The 18207-nt window shown below is 37.9% G+C and overlaps 1 protein-coding gene across 1 annotated transcript in view; it reads right to left on the bottom strand.

Annotated features, from left to right (window-relative positions):
• necab2 (N-terminal EF-hand calcium binding protein 2) overlaps nucleotides 1–18207 on the bottom strand; it is a 98088-nt gene that overhangs the window by 72626 nt on the left and 7255 nt on the right. Inside the window, exon 2 of the mRNA XM_058075642.2 lies at nucleotides 17454–17478. Coding sequence (XP_057931625.1) covers nucleotides 17454–17478 — 25 coding nt within the window. The remainder of the gene's footprint in view (nucleotides 1–17453; nucleotides 17479–18207) is intronic.

Here is an 18207-nt window from a genome sequence, read left to right on the forward strand (position 1 = left end):
GACCAGTCCATGGTGTACCCCGCCTCTCGCCCGAAGACAGCTGGGATAGGCTCCAGCACCCCCGAGACCCTTGTGAGGATAAGCGGTAGAAAATGAATGAATGAATGAAAGATAATAACAAACATTATGTAACTATTACAATGTTAAAAGGGCCCTATTATGCCTTTTCATAATTTCTGACCTATAAATATAGTTAAAATGTTGTATTCTCGTGATAAACGATGCTAACATTTCAGATAATGACGTTTGCGCATTTGGAAGTGAGTCCTGAAAAAAGTTTGGCATGGCTCACAATGCTCGGTTTTAAAAAGAGTGGTAAAACTGACCTTTTGTGATGTCACAAAGGGCCGGACTTCCTTATATGGGCATGGCTGTAAGCCAAATAAACTCTCTGTCCTCCCCCAAGCTCTGCTCCTCTGTTTACAAAATAAGCTCAGGTATAATTTATTGTATTTGGTGTTTCCTAGCAAGAGCAAAATAAAAATAAAAATAAAAATAAAAATAAAAATAAAAATAAAAATAAAAATAAAAATAAAAATAAAAATAAAAATAAAAATAAAAATAAAAATAAAAATAAAAATAAAAATAAAAATAAAAATAAAAAATAATATATGTCAACAGCATTTCAGCACATGGACGTGAACTATCCGACAAACACCACGTGGCGCCTTCACTTCCGGCTTCTGATCTTCTGATCTCTCTGACAAAGTGTGTCCGACAATGAGCGCTACCCCTCGAGCATGCAAGGTTGCCACACATCCGGCTTCTCCTTAGCTCCACCGGACTGGAGTTCATCCACGGTAAGTCAGGGGTCTCCAGCCAGACCCCCTCATGTCTGGCACAAAAAAACCCCCAAATCTTTCCAGTACATATTTCTACATTTTAAATCTGTCTTTTTCCAATGATCTAAATGTCAAATGTGACGGCTACTTGACATTGATTTCTGTAAGTGAAAATAGAATCATGAATGTCAGAACATCCATTCATCCATCCATTTTCAATACTGCTTGTCCTGAATGTCAGAACATGTGCATGTAAATGTCAGCACTGCAAGAACAAAGCTTGACAACAATTGTGAATTGATATTTTAATTAATGCTGTGTTTTACTCTTTTCTCTTCCCCCTTTTTCTTTCACCTCATATTTGGTATTAATGTGCTTATTTGCTCGGTGAACTGCTACGAAAAACAAACTCCAGAATCGACAATCGATTAATCTAAGAATATACGGCTGATTCTTTTCAATCCGGGAGGCTTCTGTTGACCAATAGTGTCCTTGAATTGTATGGCCAACCATAAATCATAACTCGTTACACCCCTATTCATAACCCTACTAGCAACACGTGACCAAAAAAAGCCACCCGAGATGTGTTGTTGACCTTGCAGCATCTGTAAGACAGAGCTGTCTGAACTGGTTTTGAGCATGAACTGATGAAGCCTGCTCGGATGAAAGGCGAAACATCTTCTAAGACAGCCACCTGGACTGTCCAGTTGTATCAATTCAGTGTCCTAAGAATGGAATGACCTGGATGAATTCACAAACATCTGTTCCATACAAACCTAAAGTGACCAGTAGTAGGTTTAAACATTTACTTTGCACGTATGTGATCCATATTGGTATCGGTTGATTTCACTCAGGATGATCGGGACCAGAATCGTCAACATATATACATATAATGCATGTGTCTGCGATTGGTTAGCAACCAGTCCAGGGTGTGCCCAGTCTCTTGCCCGAAGTCAGCTGGGATAGGCTCCAGCATACCCCCCCGCAAACTTAATGAGGATAAGCAGTATAGAAAATGGATGGATGGATAATGTGTGTGTGTCTTTTTAAAGAAAAAAGACCCGTTATTAGACCTGTTATTGTTACACTATTATTTTGGTAATGGTTTAATTTCATTTGAACATGCATCAGATTACAATTGAATGCATCACATAATCAGTTCACAGTTCCACATGTCCAAAAGGAGTAGGAAGAAGCAAAGCTTATTAAATCCTACCCCTCCATCTGGTACTTTTACAATCAGTAACTGTTACATTTGTTCACTTCCTGCTTTCCTAATATAGTTTTAAAAAAATTAATTTTAATTTTAATTTTAATTTTAATTTTAATTTTAATTTTAATTTTAATTTTAATTTTAATTTTAATTTTAATTTTAATTTTAATTTTAATTTTAATTTTAATTTTAATTTTAATTTTAATTTATTTTTTTGTCACATACTGAAGTAGGAGGTGATATGAGCATCCAATGACATAATGGGTACCATAGTAAGTGTCAATATAGTGATATATATAGCACATCATGACTGGTTCAAAACTCTTCATCCTTGTTCACTTCCTGCTTTCCTAATATAGTTGAAAAATTTTAATTTTAATTTTAATTTTAATTTTAATTTTAATTTTAATTTTAATTTTAATTTTAATTTTAATTTTAATTTTAATTTTAATTTTAATTTTAATTTTAATTTTAATTTTAATTTTAATTTATTTTTTGTCACGTACCAAAGTAGGAGGTGATATGACCATAAAATGACATTTTTTGGGGGTTATTTTAGCCTTATGATATATTTTAGCTGTTTGAAGATGAACTATATCAGCAAGTTGAAGTATTTGTGATTTTAGAAATAAGGAGTTAGTATGTTCTCTGTAGGCGGCATTATGAATTATCCTTACTGACCTTTTTTGCAGTACATTTAGCGAGTGAAGATTGCTTTTATAGTTATTAGCCCATATTTCCACACAATAAGTAAGATATGGTAGAACCAGAGAGCAATAAAGAGTGTGGAGTGATTTCTGATTGAGAACAAATTTTGCTTTGTTCATTATTGAAATATTTCTGTCCACCGTATGTTTTGTGCCAATGAATATTATATAATAATCATCAATGCAGTTATGAGGTGTGCGGCGGCACATAGTATTGCACAACATATTTACTTCAAGGATCTGATGTGCATTATATGCAGAGTCACGAGGAACCGTGTGTATGTGTACCGTATGTGTTTTGGGGGATGTGACGGGGTGCTATCATGATGATGATGATGATGATGATGATGGCGGGTAATTGCCATATTTCACTACACTCTGAAGGATGATGCATTTCAATGCCTGCCTCCACTGCACATCCAACTATCTGAAACCCACTGGCAGCCTCTCCTGCTCCCTCGGGGGATGTCTCATTTGCACAAATAGGTTTTATGGTTCCTGCTAACAGCCAAGATATGCTACTTCACCAGCTAATAATTGACTGCCATTGCCCGCAATGGTGATTTTTTTTTAATGTAGGGTGATGGTGTTTAATAACAGATAATAGAATGTCCGTTTGTGAAACAAGGTCAGTTTAGCGTGTCGTGTCGACCTTGTTGTCGTTAACATTATCACACGGGGCAATGGGGGGCGTTAACGATCGTTCATATACTCCGTGAAAACGGATATGCCGACGTGTTCTCAGGGGCAACCAACATAGAACATACGGGACTGTTGATGTTGATTGCATTCTTCGATCCGAGGGGCAAGTTCTTACCACAGGGTCAGACCATCAACCATGATGTCTACAAAGAGATCCCGCGGCGTTTCTTTGGTTCAGTGAGTGAGTAGAGGTGTGGCAGGACACCTCGAGGCTGCTTTACCATGACAACGTGCCTGCCCACAATGCAGAGCATCCGATAGTTCTTGTTCCAGAACAACATCGCCATGCTGAGTCAGCAAACTTATTCAACCGAACGCGCCATGTGATTTTTTTTTTTTTCCTTTACAATACAATTTGCTTTTGTGGAATTTTTTTTGCATGATCTCTGCTTTTTGCAAAATCACATGCCATGTTGTACTTTATTAAAGCCACGGTACATTTTTGGTGTTTCCATTGAAAAGGCTCCCCAAATATTCCTTTGAATGTGGTCTATTAAAAATTTCTGACCTTTTTGTCTGTAGTTCATTCATTCATTCATTTTATACCGCTTTTCCCTTACAAGATTCGCAGGGGTTGCTTGAGCCTATCCCAGCTATCTTCGGGCGAGAGGCGGGGTACACCCTGGACTGGTCGCCAGCCAATCACAGGGCACATATAGACAAACAACCATTCACACTCACATTCATACCTATGGACAATTTGGAGTCGCCAATTAACCTAGCATGTTTTTGGAATGTGGGGGGAAACCGGAGTACCCGGAGAAAACCCACGCATGCACGGGGAGAACATGCAAACTCCATACAGAGATGGCCGAGGGTGGAAGTGAACCCTGGTTTCCTAGCTGTGAGGTCTGCGTGCTAACCACTCGTCCGCCGTGCAGCCTTGTCTGTAGTTTGTAATGTTTGTAATGTAATTGTACCATTCCTGGATGATGATAGAAAACTGTTACTGTATCAAACATTTAAGGTACTTTTTCTCTCTCATTTCCAACTGGTGTGTGTGTGATGTGAGATCAAATTTCTAACTGTGCTCAAACGATGAAAAAAATATATCTTTTTTTTTTTTAGAATTTTCCTGACTTCTTCTGGGACTGGAAGAGTTTCCCGTTCAGTACAGTACATTCTCTGTCAATATGGTGCAGTTTTGGGTGAATTTCTGCTGTTTGCTATACATTTAAAATAAAATATTATTCAAATAGTATCATTTGAAAACATTAAAGGAATATTTAATTATTAAATTATAATTTATTTTAAATTAAAATAAATTGCTGACACTTTTTTTAACTGACAGACACACACTTCTCAAATACACGCTATAGCTAGTTTTATTTCTATTATTATTATTGTTATTAGTATTATTCATGTTATTATATGTACTTACATACTTAGATACTGATATGGGCAGATCATTTAGAAATATGTATTTTATTAACCTGTGGTTTATGTTTTCAGGGACAAATCAGGGACTTTCAGGGATTAATCGATGCATCAAAAAACTATTTTCTAGATTAATCGATTACAGAAATAATCGTTTAACCCAGCCCTAGCCGTGATCCTTCATCATGCATCAAACTTGCTAAAATGAAAAGACAGCAATACAAGTCCAAGTTTATCTTGCAATTCCTGCCCTCAGTGGGGAAGAACATTTTTTTCTCCAGCATACCTCCCAATAAAGGCAACCACTGGGTTCCAGAGAAGAAAAGAGTTTAAAACTAGGCTGAGGATGAGCACAGAAGCCTTTTTAGTCCCACATTGTGACATAAATTTGGTAATTATGTTTGGATTCAGCGACTGAGGCGTTGTTTTCTTCATCATCTAACAACCACACACCTTAAATACATCAAGATTTTCTCCTGCCATAGTAAATAAATCACAAATATAATCATGAATAAACCAGCACCAAATCAATTTTCCCAATGACAACTGATAACAGGGCTGCACGGTGACCGAGTGGTTAGCGCACAGGCCTCACAGTTAGGAAACCCTAGTTCAATTCCACCCTCGGTCCCATCTCTGTATGCACAGGGAGAACATGCAAACTCCACACAGAGAGGAGGTGGACAGGGTGGAATTGAACTCGGGTATCCTAGTTGTGTGGCCTGCGCGCTAACCACTCCACTCCACTAACCAACCACCGTGCAGCCTTGACCAAGATTATTCAATAATTATTCTTAACTAAATGTTGAATACATTCATTCATTTTCTATACCGCTTATCCTCACAAGGGTTGTTGGCATGCTGGAGCCTATCCCAGCTGTTTTCGGGTGAGAAATAAAAAGACACCTTGGACTGGTCTCACGTTCCCCCCAGACTTTCACAGAGTGATGATTACTAAAGTAATTGACTTATTAATGTATTTTTATAGCACACAGTCCTCACAACTAGGAGACCCGAGTTCAATTCCACCCTCGGCTATCTCTGTGTGGAGTTTGCATATTCTTCCCGTACATGCGTGGGTTTTTTCCGGGTACTCCGGTTTCCTCCCACATTCCAAAAACATGCTAGGTTAATTAGCGACTCCAAATTGTCCATAGGTATGAATGTGAGTGTGAATGGTTGTTTGTCTATATGTGACCTGTGATTGGCTGGCCACCAGTCCAGGGTGTACCCCGCCTCTCGCCTGAAGACAGCTGGGATGGGCTCCAGCACCCCCTGCGACACTCGTGAGAAAAAGTGGTAGAAAATGAATAAATGAACAACTGATAACAATGTTTTGCCATTTTTAATCTACTTCCCTCAGGCTGCAGTGTGATACAAATTATCTTTACAAGATGTCCTCCGGCGCCAATGTTTTGTTGATAAACGACAATGCAGTGATGACATCTGAACATCTTTTAGGATGCTGATAAGGGAATCCTCGCTTTTAGGTTAAACAATCAACGTCCATGAATGGATCATTAATACACACCAGCACACACAGGTAATGTGTTGGAATTCTGATGTTTGTAAGTAACAGATGTTTGTAGATGAGTACTACACCTGAAGAAGTTTGGCAATAATAAGGGAAGCATCTGTGGTGTTGGATTTGCGGCGCAGCTCCAGGTGTGGACGGAAGAAAATGTAATATAAAACTAGAATGCTAACATGATTAAACTGCTTTACCAAAACAGACTACAGATGTTTAGAGCCCCAGCGTTCACTGACAGGGCCAAAAAAGCTTTATAGACTACGTGTAGATGAGGCAGTTATTACCTCTAACAAGTAGGTTGTAATTCATTCATTCATTTTTTATCCTCATGAGGGGGTGCTGGAGCCTATCCCAGCTGTATTCAGGCGCCAGCCAATCACAGGGCACATATAGACAAACAATCATTCACACTCACATTCATACCTATGGACAATTTGGAGTCGCCAATTAACCTAGCATGAAAACCCACACATGCACGGGGAGAACATGCAAACAGAGATGGCTGAGGGTGGAATCGAACTCAGGTCTCCTAGTTGTGTGGCCTGCGCGTTAACCACTCCACTCCACTAACCAACCACCATGCAGCCTTGACCAAGATTATTCAATAATTATTCATCCAATCATTCATTCATTCTCACGAGGGTCGCGGGGGTGCTGGAGCCTATCCCAGATGTCGCCAGCCAATCACAGGGCACATATAGACAAACAACCATTCACACTCACATTCATACCTATGGACAATTTGGAGTCTCCAATTAACCTAGCATGTTTTTGGAATGTGGGAGGAAACCGGAGTACCCGGAGAAAACCCACAGGGAGAACATACAAACTCCACACACTGATGGCCGAGGGTGGAATTGAACTTGGGTCTCCTAGCTGTGAGGCCTGCATGCTATAAAAATACATTAATAAGTCAATTACTTTAGTAATCATCACTCGGTGAAACTGGAATACCCGGAGAAAACAGAACAGAACATACAAACTCCACACAGAGATGGCCGAGGGTGGGATTGAACCCTGGTCTCCTAGCTGTGAGGTCTGCGTGCTAACCACTAATCCACCGTGCAGCCCCTGATTCAGTCAAATTCACAATTAAACTATTTAACAGGACAGTTAAAAAACAAACTTTACTGTTTATTCTGTCACCCTTATGGGACAAGTACTACAAATGCTGATTAAAATGATCCAAATTAACCGGAAAAAAAGGTATTTTTTTGTATAATACCACAATTCACCTGGCATGAAATTGAGCTACATTTGGTCCCAGTAATGCTCAGAGACTCTGAACCAAAAATAACTACCTGGAATAAGGAGCGGTTATGTTTGCTGCCATGGAAACAGTAGGTCACGTTGCAGCCAGGGGCAACGCAGTGGTTTTGTGGTTTATTGTAGTCGGTTGAACAGAGGTGATGTACAGATTTGAAGTGAAATTCTTTCAAAAACTCGGAATAATTGAATTTTTTACTTTTATTTCCACTTGTTAGATTCAGTCTCGATCACAAACATTACAGCTAATTAGTTCATCAGTGCTGTTTAACGCCTGCTGGTGGAGGTATTTGTAAAAAAAATTACAAATAAATGTCAATCTTGTTCCTGAGCCAGTTTATTATTTATCACGTGCACATTAAACACACAGATTTAGACACACCCGGCAAGGCCATGGAGCTAATGATGGCATGTAAATGTCATGTCTTAAGTCCCCCTGGTGCTTTCATCTCATAACAGAAGACCCCCACACCTTCTAAAAATATACACTGCGGGTGTGCAAGAGATACTAACCAGAGCGCACACATCCTCTCCTGAGTGGCAGCTCCAGACCGTTAACTCATTAGGAGAGAAAAACTCGTGGAATCGACAGCTGGAGCCAGATTCTGTACCAAGATGGAGAACAAATACGGAGATGCTTCTGATCATCAAGGACTGCCAATCAAAACACTGTAGCTTTGCTCACCATGGCAACCTCGGCGCTTGTGACATTGACATAGTTCACTTTTCAAGCACAGCTGCAGATAAAGCCTTTATTTCTAATGTTAAGAATTTAAGTCGAGCATATTTTATAGAAAAAGTGGTAAGTATATGTACAGTGTTTAATTGAAGTACTGGAATTATAATACAAAAAAATACAAAATTTGTGATTTCTAAAATCACAAGTACTTAAACTTAATCTTCAAACAGCTAAAATAATGCATAAGGCTAAAAATAACCAATTAGCTAAAAATGTCATCCAATACTTCTCTACAAGAGAGGAGAAATATGATCTTAGGGAAGAACTACATTTGAAACACTTATGCTAGGACTACGTTAAAAAGCCATAGCATTTCAGTATGTGGAATCAAACTATGGAATGGATTGAGTAAGACCCTCAAACAATGCACAACGATGAGCCAATTCAAGAAACAATACAAGCAGTTGATGTTTGCTAAATACAAGGATGAAGAGTCTTGAACCAGTCATGATGTGCTATATATTAAAATTAAAATTAAAATTAAAATTAAAATTAAAATTAAAATTAAAATTAAAATTAAAATTAAAATTAAAATTAAAATTAAAATTAAAATTAAAATTAAAATTAAAAAATTAAAATTAAAATTAAAATTAAAATTAAAATTAAAATTAAAATTAAAATTAAAATTAAAATTAACTTCAACTATATTAGGAAAGCAGGAAGTGAACAAATGTAACTGATTGTAAAAGTACCAGATGGAGGGGTAGGATTTAATAAGCTTTGCTTCTTCCTACTCCTTTTGAACATGTGGAACTGTGAACTGAATTATGTGATGCATTCAATTGTAATCTGATGCATGTTCAAATGAAATAAAACCATTACCATTACCATATACTATAATGAATTGGTGAGTATTCGTCAGAATTGCGAGCAGAAAGTACAAATTTGTCAGTGTCCTAACTATGTTTATTTATGTAAGTAATCAGACAAAAGTGGACCAGTGGAACATTTGTGCGGGAGGCAGGAAATCCAAGTAAACACTGCTGGAAGAGGTGCAGAGTTTGGAAGATCTAGAAAGCTTTCTTTGCGGGTTATTGTATGTAGCTGTTCTACAGGAGTCCAGAACTCAATACAATGGCCCGAAATGTGTATCATTGGTCCCCTTTACCTCCTCAACTTTTCTTGTTTTGTTTTTTTTTTGTTGATATTGTTTCTTTGTTCAGTGGGGGAAAATCCCCAAATTAAAATTTTTAGATATTTCCCCAAGGGAGGGAAAAAAAGTATCTTCCTGACAGAACACGTCTTTATTTTCACTCAGTGAGGTGTACTCTGGGGCTTTTTGACGGCAACGTCTGTGATTAACATCTGCAGGTAATTAGATACACACGGCACTCTTCTGACTGGCTCACTGACAATCTGCCATGTCTTCTGACAGAAACATATCTATATCATTTGTAGAACTACAATTACTGTTCCTTGTCAAAAAATATTTAAAAAATCCCATTCTTTCTGTGACCTAATTCTCAGTTACTCCCTCTAGCATTATGTGTTCATATTCAAAAATCATCATCTAGTTTGTCTTTATATGTGGAAAAAAATCCAAAAACTAAACAAAAAAAGACTTGATATCCATCAAATGTGGTTTATATATACCTGTACCTATATTATTATTATTATTATTAGTAGTAGTAGTAGTAGTAGTAGTAGTAGCAGTAGTAGTAGTAGTAGTAGTATTAATAAAACTAATAAAAAAAGACTTGATATCCATCAGATGTGGTTTATATATACCTGTACGTACATTATTATTATTATTATTATTATTAATAATAATAATAATAGTAATAATAATAATATAGGTACATATATATATATATATATATAAACCACATCTGATGGATATCACGTCTTTTTTTGTTTAGTTTGGGGTTTTTATTATTATTATTACTATTATTATTATTAGTAGTAGTAGTAGTAGTAGTAGTATTAATAAAACTAATCAAAAAAAGACTTGATATCCATCAGATGTGGTTTATATATACCTGTATGTATAATAATAATAATAATAATAATAATAATTATTATTATTATTATTATTATTATTATTATTATTATTGTTATTATTATTATTATTATTATTATTATTATAATAATAATAATAATTATTATTATTATTATTATTATTATTAATTATTGGTTTATATATATAAACCATTTATATAAAGATGTGGTTTATATATATCTGTACCTATATTATTATTGTTATTGTTATTGTTATTGTTATTGTTATTATTATTATAATTATTATTATTATTATTATTATACATACAGGTATATATAAACCACATTATAATAATAATAATAATAATAATAATAATAATAATTATTATTATTATTATTATTATTATTATTATTATTATTATTATTATTATTATTATTATTATTATTATTATTATTATACCTATTTCTTCACCAAACGTGCACATTTTTTCAAATAAATGGAAAAGCAACTGTGTGTTGTTTTACATAATCCAGCTAATTACGAACTAGGGAGAACCAACCAGCAAAACAATGCATCTCACGTTTGATCTTGGCAGAGATAATAAAGTATATATCAAAGCATGCTGGCTCACAACCCAACTCATAAATTTATCTGTATGTTACCAAGCAGTCTCATTGTGATTAAAGTCTCTTTTACAAGGGAGACATTTATAAATAGCAGGCCCTGAATGCAAAATACAACAACAAGAATAAACTGAAATTAGTTATAAATATCACATTAATCATCTGATTTCAGATTTAAACTCTCCACAATGAATGAGGGATTTTAGTTAAAGGGTAAATTGTGGTTGATTCCATTTGAATGGAGTATAATAGCTAAAGCTGGTTCTGCTAATATTAACATAGCAGGACCAAATGTTGTTATATACCATTAACATTAATTATCCTGTGACCTGGGAAAAAAACTGACTTCTGTGGTTTGGGGGGGATGGGGGGGGCGTTTGATTAGTCAAAATAGCTACAAATAACTTCCTCTTGGCAATCTCTTCATCAATCTTTCATGGTATTATCATCAGCATACTAACTATACATACTGTACATCTTACATACATACTGTACTATCCGGTGCATTACTGGTTACACTTCCCAAGGAGGGGGATGCTGGAGCCTATCCCAGCTGTCTTCAGGCAAGAGGCGGGGTACACCCTGGACTGGTGGCCAGCCAATCACAGGGCACATATAGACAAACAACCATTCACACTCACATTCATACCTATGGATAATTTGGAGTCGCTAATTAACCTAGCATGTTTTTGGAATGTGGGAGGAAACCGGAATACCCGGAGAAAACCCACGCATGCACGGGGAGAACATGCAAACTCCACACAGAGATGGCCGAGGGTGGAATTGAACTCGGGTCTCCTAGTTGTGTGGCCTGCGTGCTAACCACTTATCCGCTATGCAGCCTCTTAATGTATTTTTAATCACAAAATGTCTGCACATACAAAAGAAAATACATATAAACATAAGCTTTAACCTAATACTGATGCATACAGTAGTATCTACACAAAATCTTTCAAGGTTTTTCTGTGATCTAAATAAACGGTAGTAAAACAGTCATGTTCCTGTCACACTGCAGGAAGCAGCTTCACCCTACCATTTGCTTCGTAGCTGCAATGCTGTGTTTCTTCCCAGTCTTGACAGCAGAGATAAACAGGCCTCCCTAAAACCTGTCTGCTCGCTGTCATTATGCCAAACACACTAATGATAATTAGCAGACAATGGATGAGTCACAGGGTGACGAACGCAGGATTAAAAAGCCATCAGCTCACTGAAAGTCTGAAAATAATTTATCCTCATGCTCAAGTCCGATGTAACTAAAAGCCGACATGTGAGAACTGCTAAGCTGAGATGTGCTGTAATTATATTTTGTCTTGTATGAGTTCCAAAGTTGCTTTTTCAAAGAATCTATTAAATTCCATTTATTGCCTTTATTGTTATTATTTGTGTATTTAGATAGCTTAATGTTACATCTGAAACCATTCATGGTGTTTATTACCTAAGCGGTCAAGTTATGTTTTTGTTCAAAATAAGTTCTAAGTTCTATAAGTGGTTAGCGTGCAGACATCACAGCTAGGAGACCCGAGTTCAATCCCACTCTCGGCCATCTCAGTGTGGAGTTCGCAAAAAATTCTCACATTTTTTCTTCCAGAACACAAAATGCCTTTGATCTAAAGAATTCCACGTTTCTCAACTGATTCAGACCATTCCAACATGAAAGCATTCAAGAAATTAAGGACATTCATGCCATTTTCCACATACCATAAATTCCCACTTTTCATGACATTCCCACTTTTCATGACATTGCCACTTTTCAGAATGCAAAATGCCTTTGATCTAAAGAATTCCACGTTTCTCAACCGATTCAGACCGTTCCAACATGAAAGCATTCAACAAATTAAGGACATTCATGCCATTTTCCACATACCATAAATTCCAGCTTTTCTTGACATTCACACTTTTCAGAATGCAAAATGCCTTTGATCTAAAGAATTCCAGGTTTCTCAACTGATTCAGACCTTTCCAACATGAAAGCATTCAACAAATTAAGGACATTCATGCCATTTTCCACATACCAAAAATTCCCACTTTTCTTGATATTCCCACTCTTCAGAATGCAAAATGCCTTTGATCTAAAGAATTCCACGTTTCTCAACCAATTCAGACCGTTCCAACATGAAAGCATTCAACAAATTAAGGACATTCATGCCATTTTCCACATACCATAAATTCCCACTTTTCTTGACATTCCCACTTTTCAGAATGCAAAATGCCTTTGATCTAAAGAATTCCACGTTTCTCAACCGATTCAGACCGTTCCAACATGAAAGCATTCAGCAAATTAAGGACATTCATGCCATTTTCCACATACCATAAATTCCAGCTTTTCTTGACATTCACACTTTTCAGAATGCAAAATGCCTTTGATCTAAAGAATTCCAGGTTTCTCAACTGATTCAGACCTTTCCAACATGAAAGCATTCAACAAATTAAGGACATTCATGCCATTTTCCACATACCAAAAATTCCCACTTTTCTTGACATTCCCACTCTTCAGAATGCAAAATGCCTTTGATCTAAAGAATTCCACGTTTCTCAACCAATTCAGACCGTTCCAACATGAAGCAGTCAACAAATTAAGGACATTCATGCCATTTTCCACATACCATAAATTCCAACTTTTCTTGACATTCACACTTTTCAAAATGCATAATGCCTTTGATCTAAAGAGTTCTAACTTGGGATGTACTGTGAGTTAGTTTCACTTTGGACGATGGTTATAAGGCTCTGTGGTTACAGTTGTAGTTCCCTCTCACTGTGCCAGGACTGTTGTGTCGCGATGCGGTGCCACTCCAACCACTGGCTGTTTATACTATGAACCGTCAAGAAAGTACTATTTCGTTAAAGAGAGTGGAAAAGAGCGGGTGATATTATGGGAGTGAACAAAAGAACCAGAGCTGGATCTGCAGGACGCACGTTTCTTCTTATTCTCCATCCATCCATCCATGAGTAAGATTCGTAAATGTGCATTTTTGCAACAGTGACCGCAAGATGTTGGGCCAACAATACATTCAGTTTCTATTACACACAAGTACAAATGAAAAAATGCTTACAGAAGCAAGTTGTATGCATTTACTGTAAATGGTGCTGCACAATGTCCACCTCACACTCTTCTACGACACTAAACTCATTTCCTTTACCATTTTTTGTCATGTCTTGCCTCCTCTGCGTCCTGTGACACTCCCTACCACGGACCTTCCTTTCTTTTTACCTATTCTCCTTTCAGCAACCCCATGTCCCTCTCATTAAAACAGTTACCCGGGCTTCTCCCAAGAGGAAGGAAGCTAAAATTAGCTTCTCGTCTGTTCTTTCTTTCCACTCTACTTTCCATACATCAAAGTTACGGCGTAATAACCCACAGTAGGAAACTCCTACTCTTTTGACACTGTGTTTCTGCACCAGTACCGAAGAAACTGTTATCATTAAGATATGCTGTAAGGAACAACCACAGCAGGGCTGAAGGGAAGGAGGTGCTCCATCTTTAGTACAGCTGCTCCAGAGAAGATAACAGCAGTGGCTAATCTGCATTAGATGACATGTCCCATTAGATCAGGTGATCGCTTTATATTATGTTATATTTTATATGGAATGCATTTGTAGTGTAACTCTGGATAGATGGGAGAATAAACCCTAAGTCAGGGATGTCAAAATTCTGGCCCAGGGACCATTTGTGGCCTGCAGCTTGTTTTCATTGGCTCCCAGTACACTGGAATGATAAAATTAAACAAAAAAAAATGGGCTGCACGGTGGTCGAGTGGTTAGCGCGCAGACCTCACAGCTAGGAAAAAAATCAAGTTTGCATGTTCTCCCTGTGCATGCGTGGGTTTTCTCCGGGTACTCCATAGGTATGAATGTGAGTGTGAATGGTTGTTTGTCTATATGTGCCCTGTGATTGGCCGGCGACCAGTTCAGGGTGTACTCCGCCTCTTGCCCGAAGACAGCTGGGATAGGCTCCAGCACCCCCGCGACCCTCACAACGATAAGTGGTAAAAAATGAAATCCAAAGCCAATTTTACTTGAATATTTCAATGTTCAGGTTTCACAGCGGTCGAGTGGTTAGCGTGCAGGCCACACAGCTAGGAGACTCAAGTTTGATTCCACTATCTCTGTGTGGAATTTGCATGTTCTCCCCGGGAATGCGTGGGTTTTCTCCGGGTACTCCGGTTTCCTCCCACATTCCAAAAACATGCTAGGTTAATTAGCGACTCCAAATTGTCCATAGGTATGAATGTGAGTGTGAATGGTTGTTTGTCTATATGTGCCCTGTGATTGGCTGGCGACCAGTCCAGAATGTACTCCGCCTCTTGCCCGAAGACAGCTGGGATAGGCTCCAGCACCCCCCACCACCACAACCCTCGTGAATGAATGAATAACTAATTAAAAACTGCAAACATAGAAAACAAAAAAAATTAAAGCCCAAAAGTCGTGCCATTTTTAAATTAGAAGCATTATTTATGGATTCTATTTATCGGTGACTCTGAAAGACAAATATGCAGTTTAGTTTATATTTAATACAGAGCAGTGATGGTCTGGTGGCACAATTGGGGGAGTTTTAAAGTTCCAATCGACATTTTGGGGAAATCATGGCAATGTTTATGAAAATTTGTGAAATGACAGTTTAGTATAGACTTGGGCCCAAGGAATTCATACGGACCTTTGGCCTTATGTCAGGTCACCACCCCTAAAAAAAAGATCTTACCAATTATAACTATTTATTTACATATATTATTGTATATTTACATATAGTGTTTTTTCAAGGAAGTGAAACCATTAGAAAGTGGTGCGCAAATCCGTGTTAAAACAAACCATGTTGTTGATGTTGCAACTAAATCGTTGTAAAACTTCATCAGAGCATTGAATCAAAGACAGTTAATGCATTTTTGGAGGAAAAGCTTGAGCAAAGTGCTGAAAGGTTTCTGGCACTTAAAAGAGGAGCTCTGGGATTTCCGTGTAAGGAGGACATCCCTCAGGTTTCAGATGCATACTGGCTGACAGATCTTGCTTTTGCCGTAGATGTGACTGCTTAAATGAATGAACTGAATCTGAAACTGAAAGCACGGTCAAGGCTTTCTTGAGAGAGTTGCAGCTTCTCTCAGCATTCTCACCCCACATGCCAACAATGAAAGAGGTGTCTATATAGGTGTTGTTTCATGTCGAGAGTGCCAGGGTTTTGTGGTGGTACTCTCAAATGATAGACCCCCGCTGTGCAGCTAAGACGCAGCGTGCAATTAAAAGTCCTTTTAGTAAGCACAAGCAGGTGCAGGAACAAAAAAAAAAAAAAACGACAGAGTGAAAAGGCGCTGTGGAAACAGCTTTATGAACCCAACTAATTGTAATTGCAAACAGCTGTACATAATTCTACTGTGGTAAAGTGGCTGTATCTTACCCCCAGCAGGAAGCGTGTCATTCCAAAATAAGAGCGCAGGACATTCATTCATTCATTCATTTTCTACCGCTTATCCTCACAAGGGTATGTGCCCTGTGATTGTGGGGGTGCTGGAGCCTATCCCAGCTGTCTTCAGGAGAGAGGCGGGGTACACCCTGGACTGGTTGCCAGCCAATCACAGGGCACATATAGACAAACAACCATTCACACTCACATTCATACCTATGGACAATTTGGAGTCGCTAATTAACCTAGCATGTTTTTGGAATGTGGGAGGAAACCGGAGTACCCGGAGAAAACCCATGCATGCACAAGGAGAACATGCAAACTCCACACAGAGATGGCCCAGACTGGAATTGAACCCTGGTCTCCTAGCTGTGAGGTCAAAAATATATAATTTTTGATAGAATTTGTTCATTTCTGTCCTTCAGAGAATGACACACAGAGGGCTCCAATAATAATAAAAACGTTTTAAAAAGTCAGGTTTTCTGCGCTCAGAGCTAGCTGTTAGCATTTAATTAACATACATGTGGGAGGAAGCCGGAGAACCCGCATAAAACCCACTCATGCAGGTGGAGAACATGCAAACTCCACACAGAAGATGCCCAAACAGTGATGTCCATTGCACAGGTTATTTATGGGATCTCTGCAGGGACTTAACAGACGGCCGCCGTTAGCGTAGCATGCTACAGAGCTAACCTTTTAGCCTGTCCTACTTACTTATTCTAAAGCTAAGAAAGTGTTTCAAACAGAATGGGGGGGGGGGGAGACAAAAAAGCCACTTCCTTCCTACCACTTCCACACACAATAAGAGGAAAGCCATTTTTTTTCACTGGATCTCAGTCAAGGTATGTCAACTCAGTAGCCATGCAGTATGTATTCCAGAATACAACAGATAACTTGTCATTTAATATTTTTTACTTACATAATGCCATAGTCATCCACAAAGCAGCAAACATTTATTATTATTATTATTATTTTTAAAATATTACATAGTGAGGGAGCAATATTTAAATTGTGATAAACCCAGGGATGACTGTATGTGATGTTTCTGAGAAAATGACACAGAATAATGTCAATAAAAGGTATATTATTTTCCAAAATTATTACATTTTTATAATAGTATTAATTATTAAATTATTATAATAAATAATAATAAATTTATTATAATAAATCAACAAATCCACTCACCATCTTTGTCGGCTCTTCTGAAGATCTGTGAACACAAAGAAAACAGGAATCAGTATCAATGAAATGTTTTTGTTTTTGATCATGTTTCATCATCATATCTTGCCCACATTTCTGTTATGTGTTGTTATTTTCTGTTGTAACATTATCAAACACATGATGGCAGGTGGCATCAAAAAGGTCTTTCATCAGGGAGAAACAAGAGACTGACAAACAAAGTAGCGACCAAAAGTACAAATACTTGAAACAAACACATTCAAAGATACTGATCCAGTACTGACTACAAATTGTCCATAGGTATGAATGTGAGTGTGAATGGTTGTTTGTCTATATGTGCCCTGTGATTGGCTGGCGACCAGTCCAGGGTGTACCCCGCCTCTCGCCCAAAGACAGCTGGGATAGGCTCCAGCACCCCCCGCAACCCTTGTGAGGATAAGCGGTAGAAAATGAATGAATGAATATTACTATTGAGTGGCTGCACGGGGGTCGAGTGGTTAGCGCGCAGACCTCACAGCTAGGAGACCCGAGTTCAATCCAACTTTCGGCTATCTCTGTGTAGCGTTTGCATGTTCTCCTCGTGCATGCGTGGGTTTTCTCCGGGTACTCCGGTTTTCCGCCCACATTCCTAAAAACATGCTAGGTTAATTCGCGACTCCAAATTGTCCATAGGTATGAATGTGAGTGTGAATGGTTGTTTGTCTATATGTGCCCTGTGATTGGCTGGCCACCAGTCCAGGGTGTACCCCGCCTCTCGCCC

The sequence above is a fragment of the Doryrhamphus excisus genome, linkage group LG1, assembly GCF_037039965.1.
Source record: "Doryrhamphus excisus strain RoL-2023G ecotype Guam linkage group LG1, RoL_Dexc_Guam_v1.1, whole genome shotgun sequence".
NCBI classification, from domain to species: Eukaryota; Metazoa; Chordata; class Actinopteri; order Syngnathiformes; family Syngnathidae; genus Doryrhamphus; species Doryrhamphus excisus.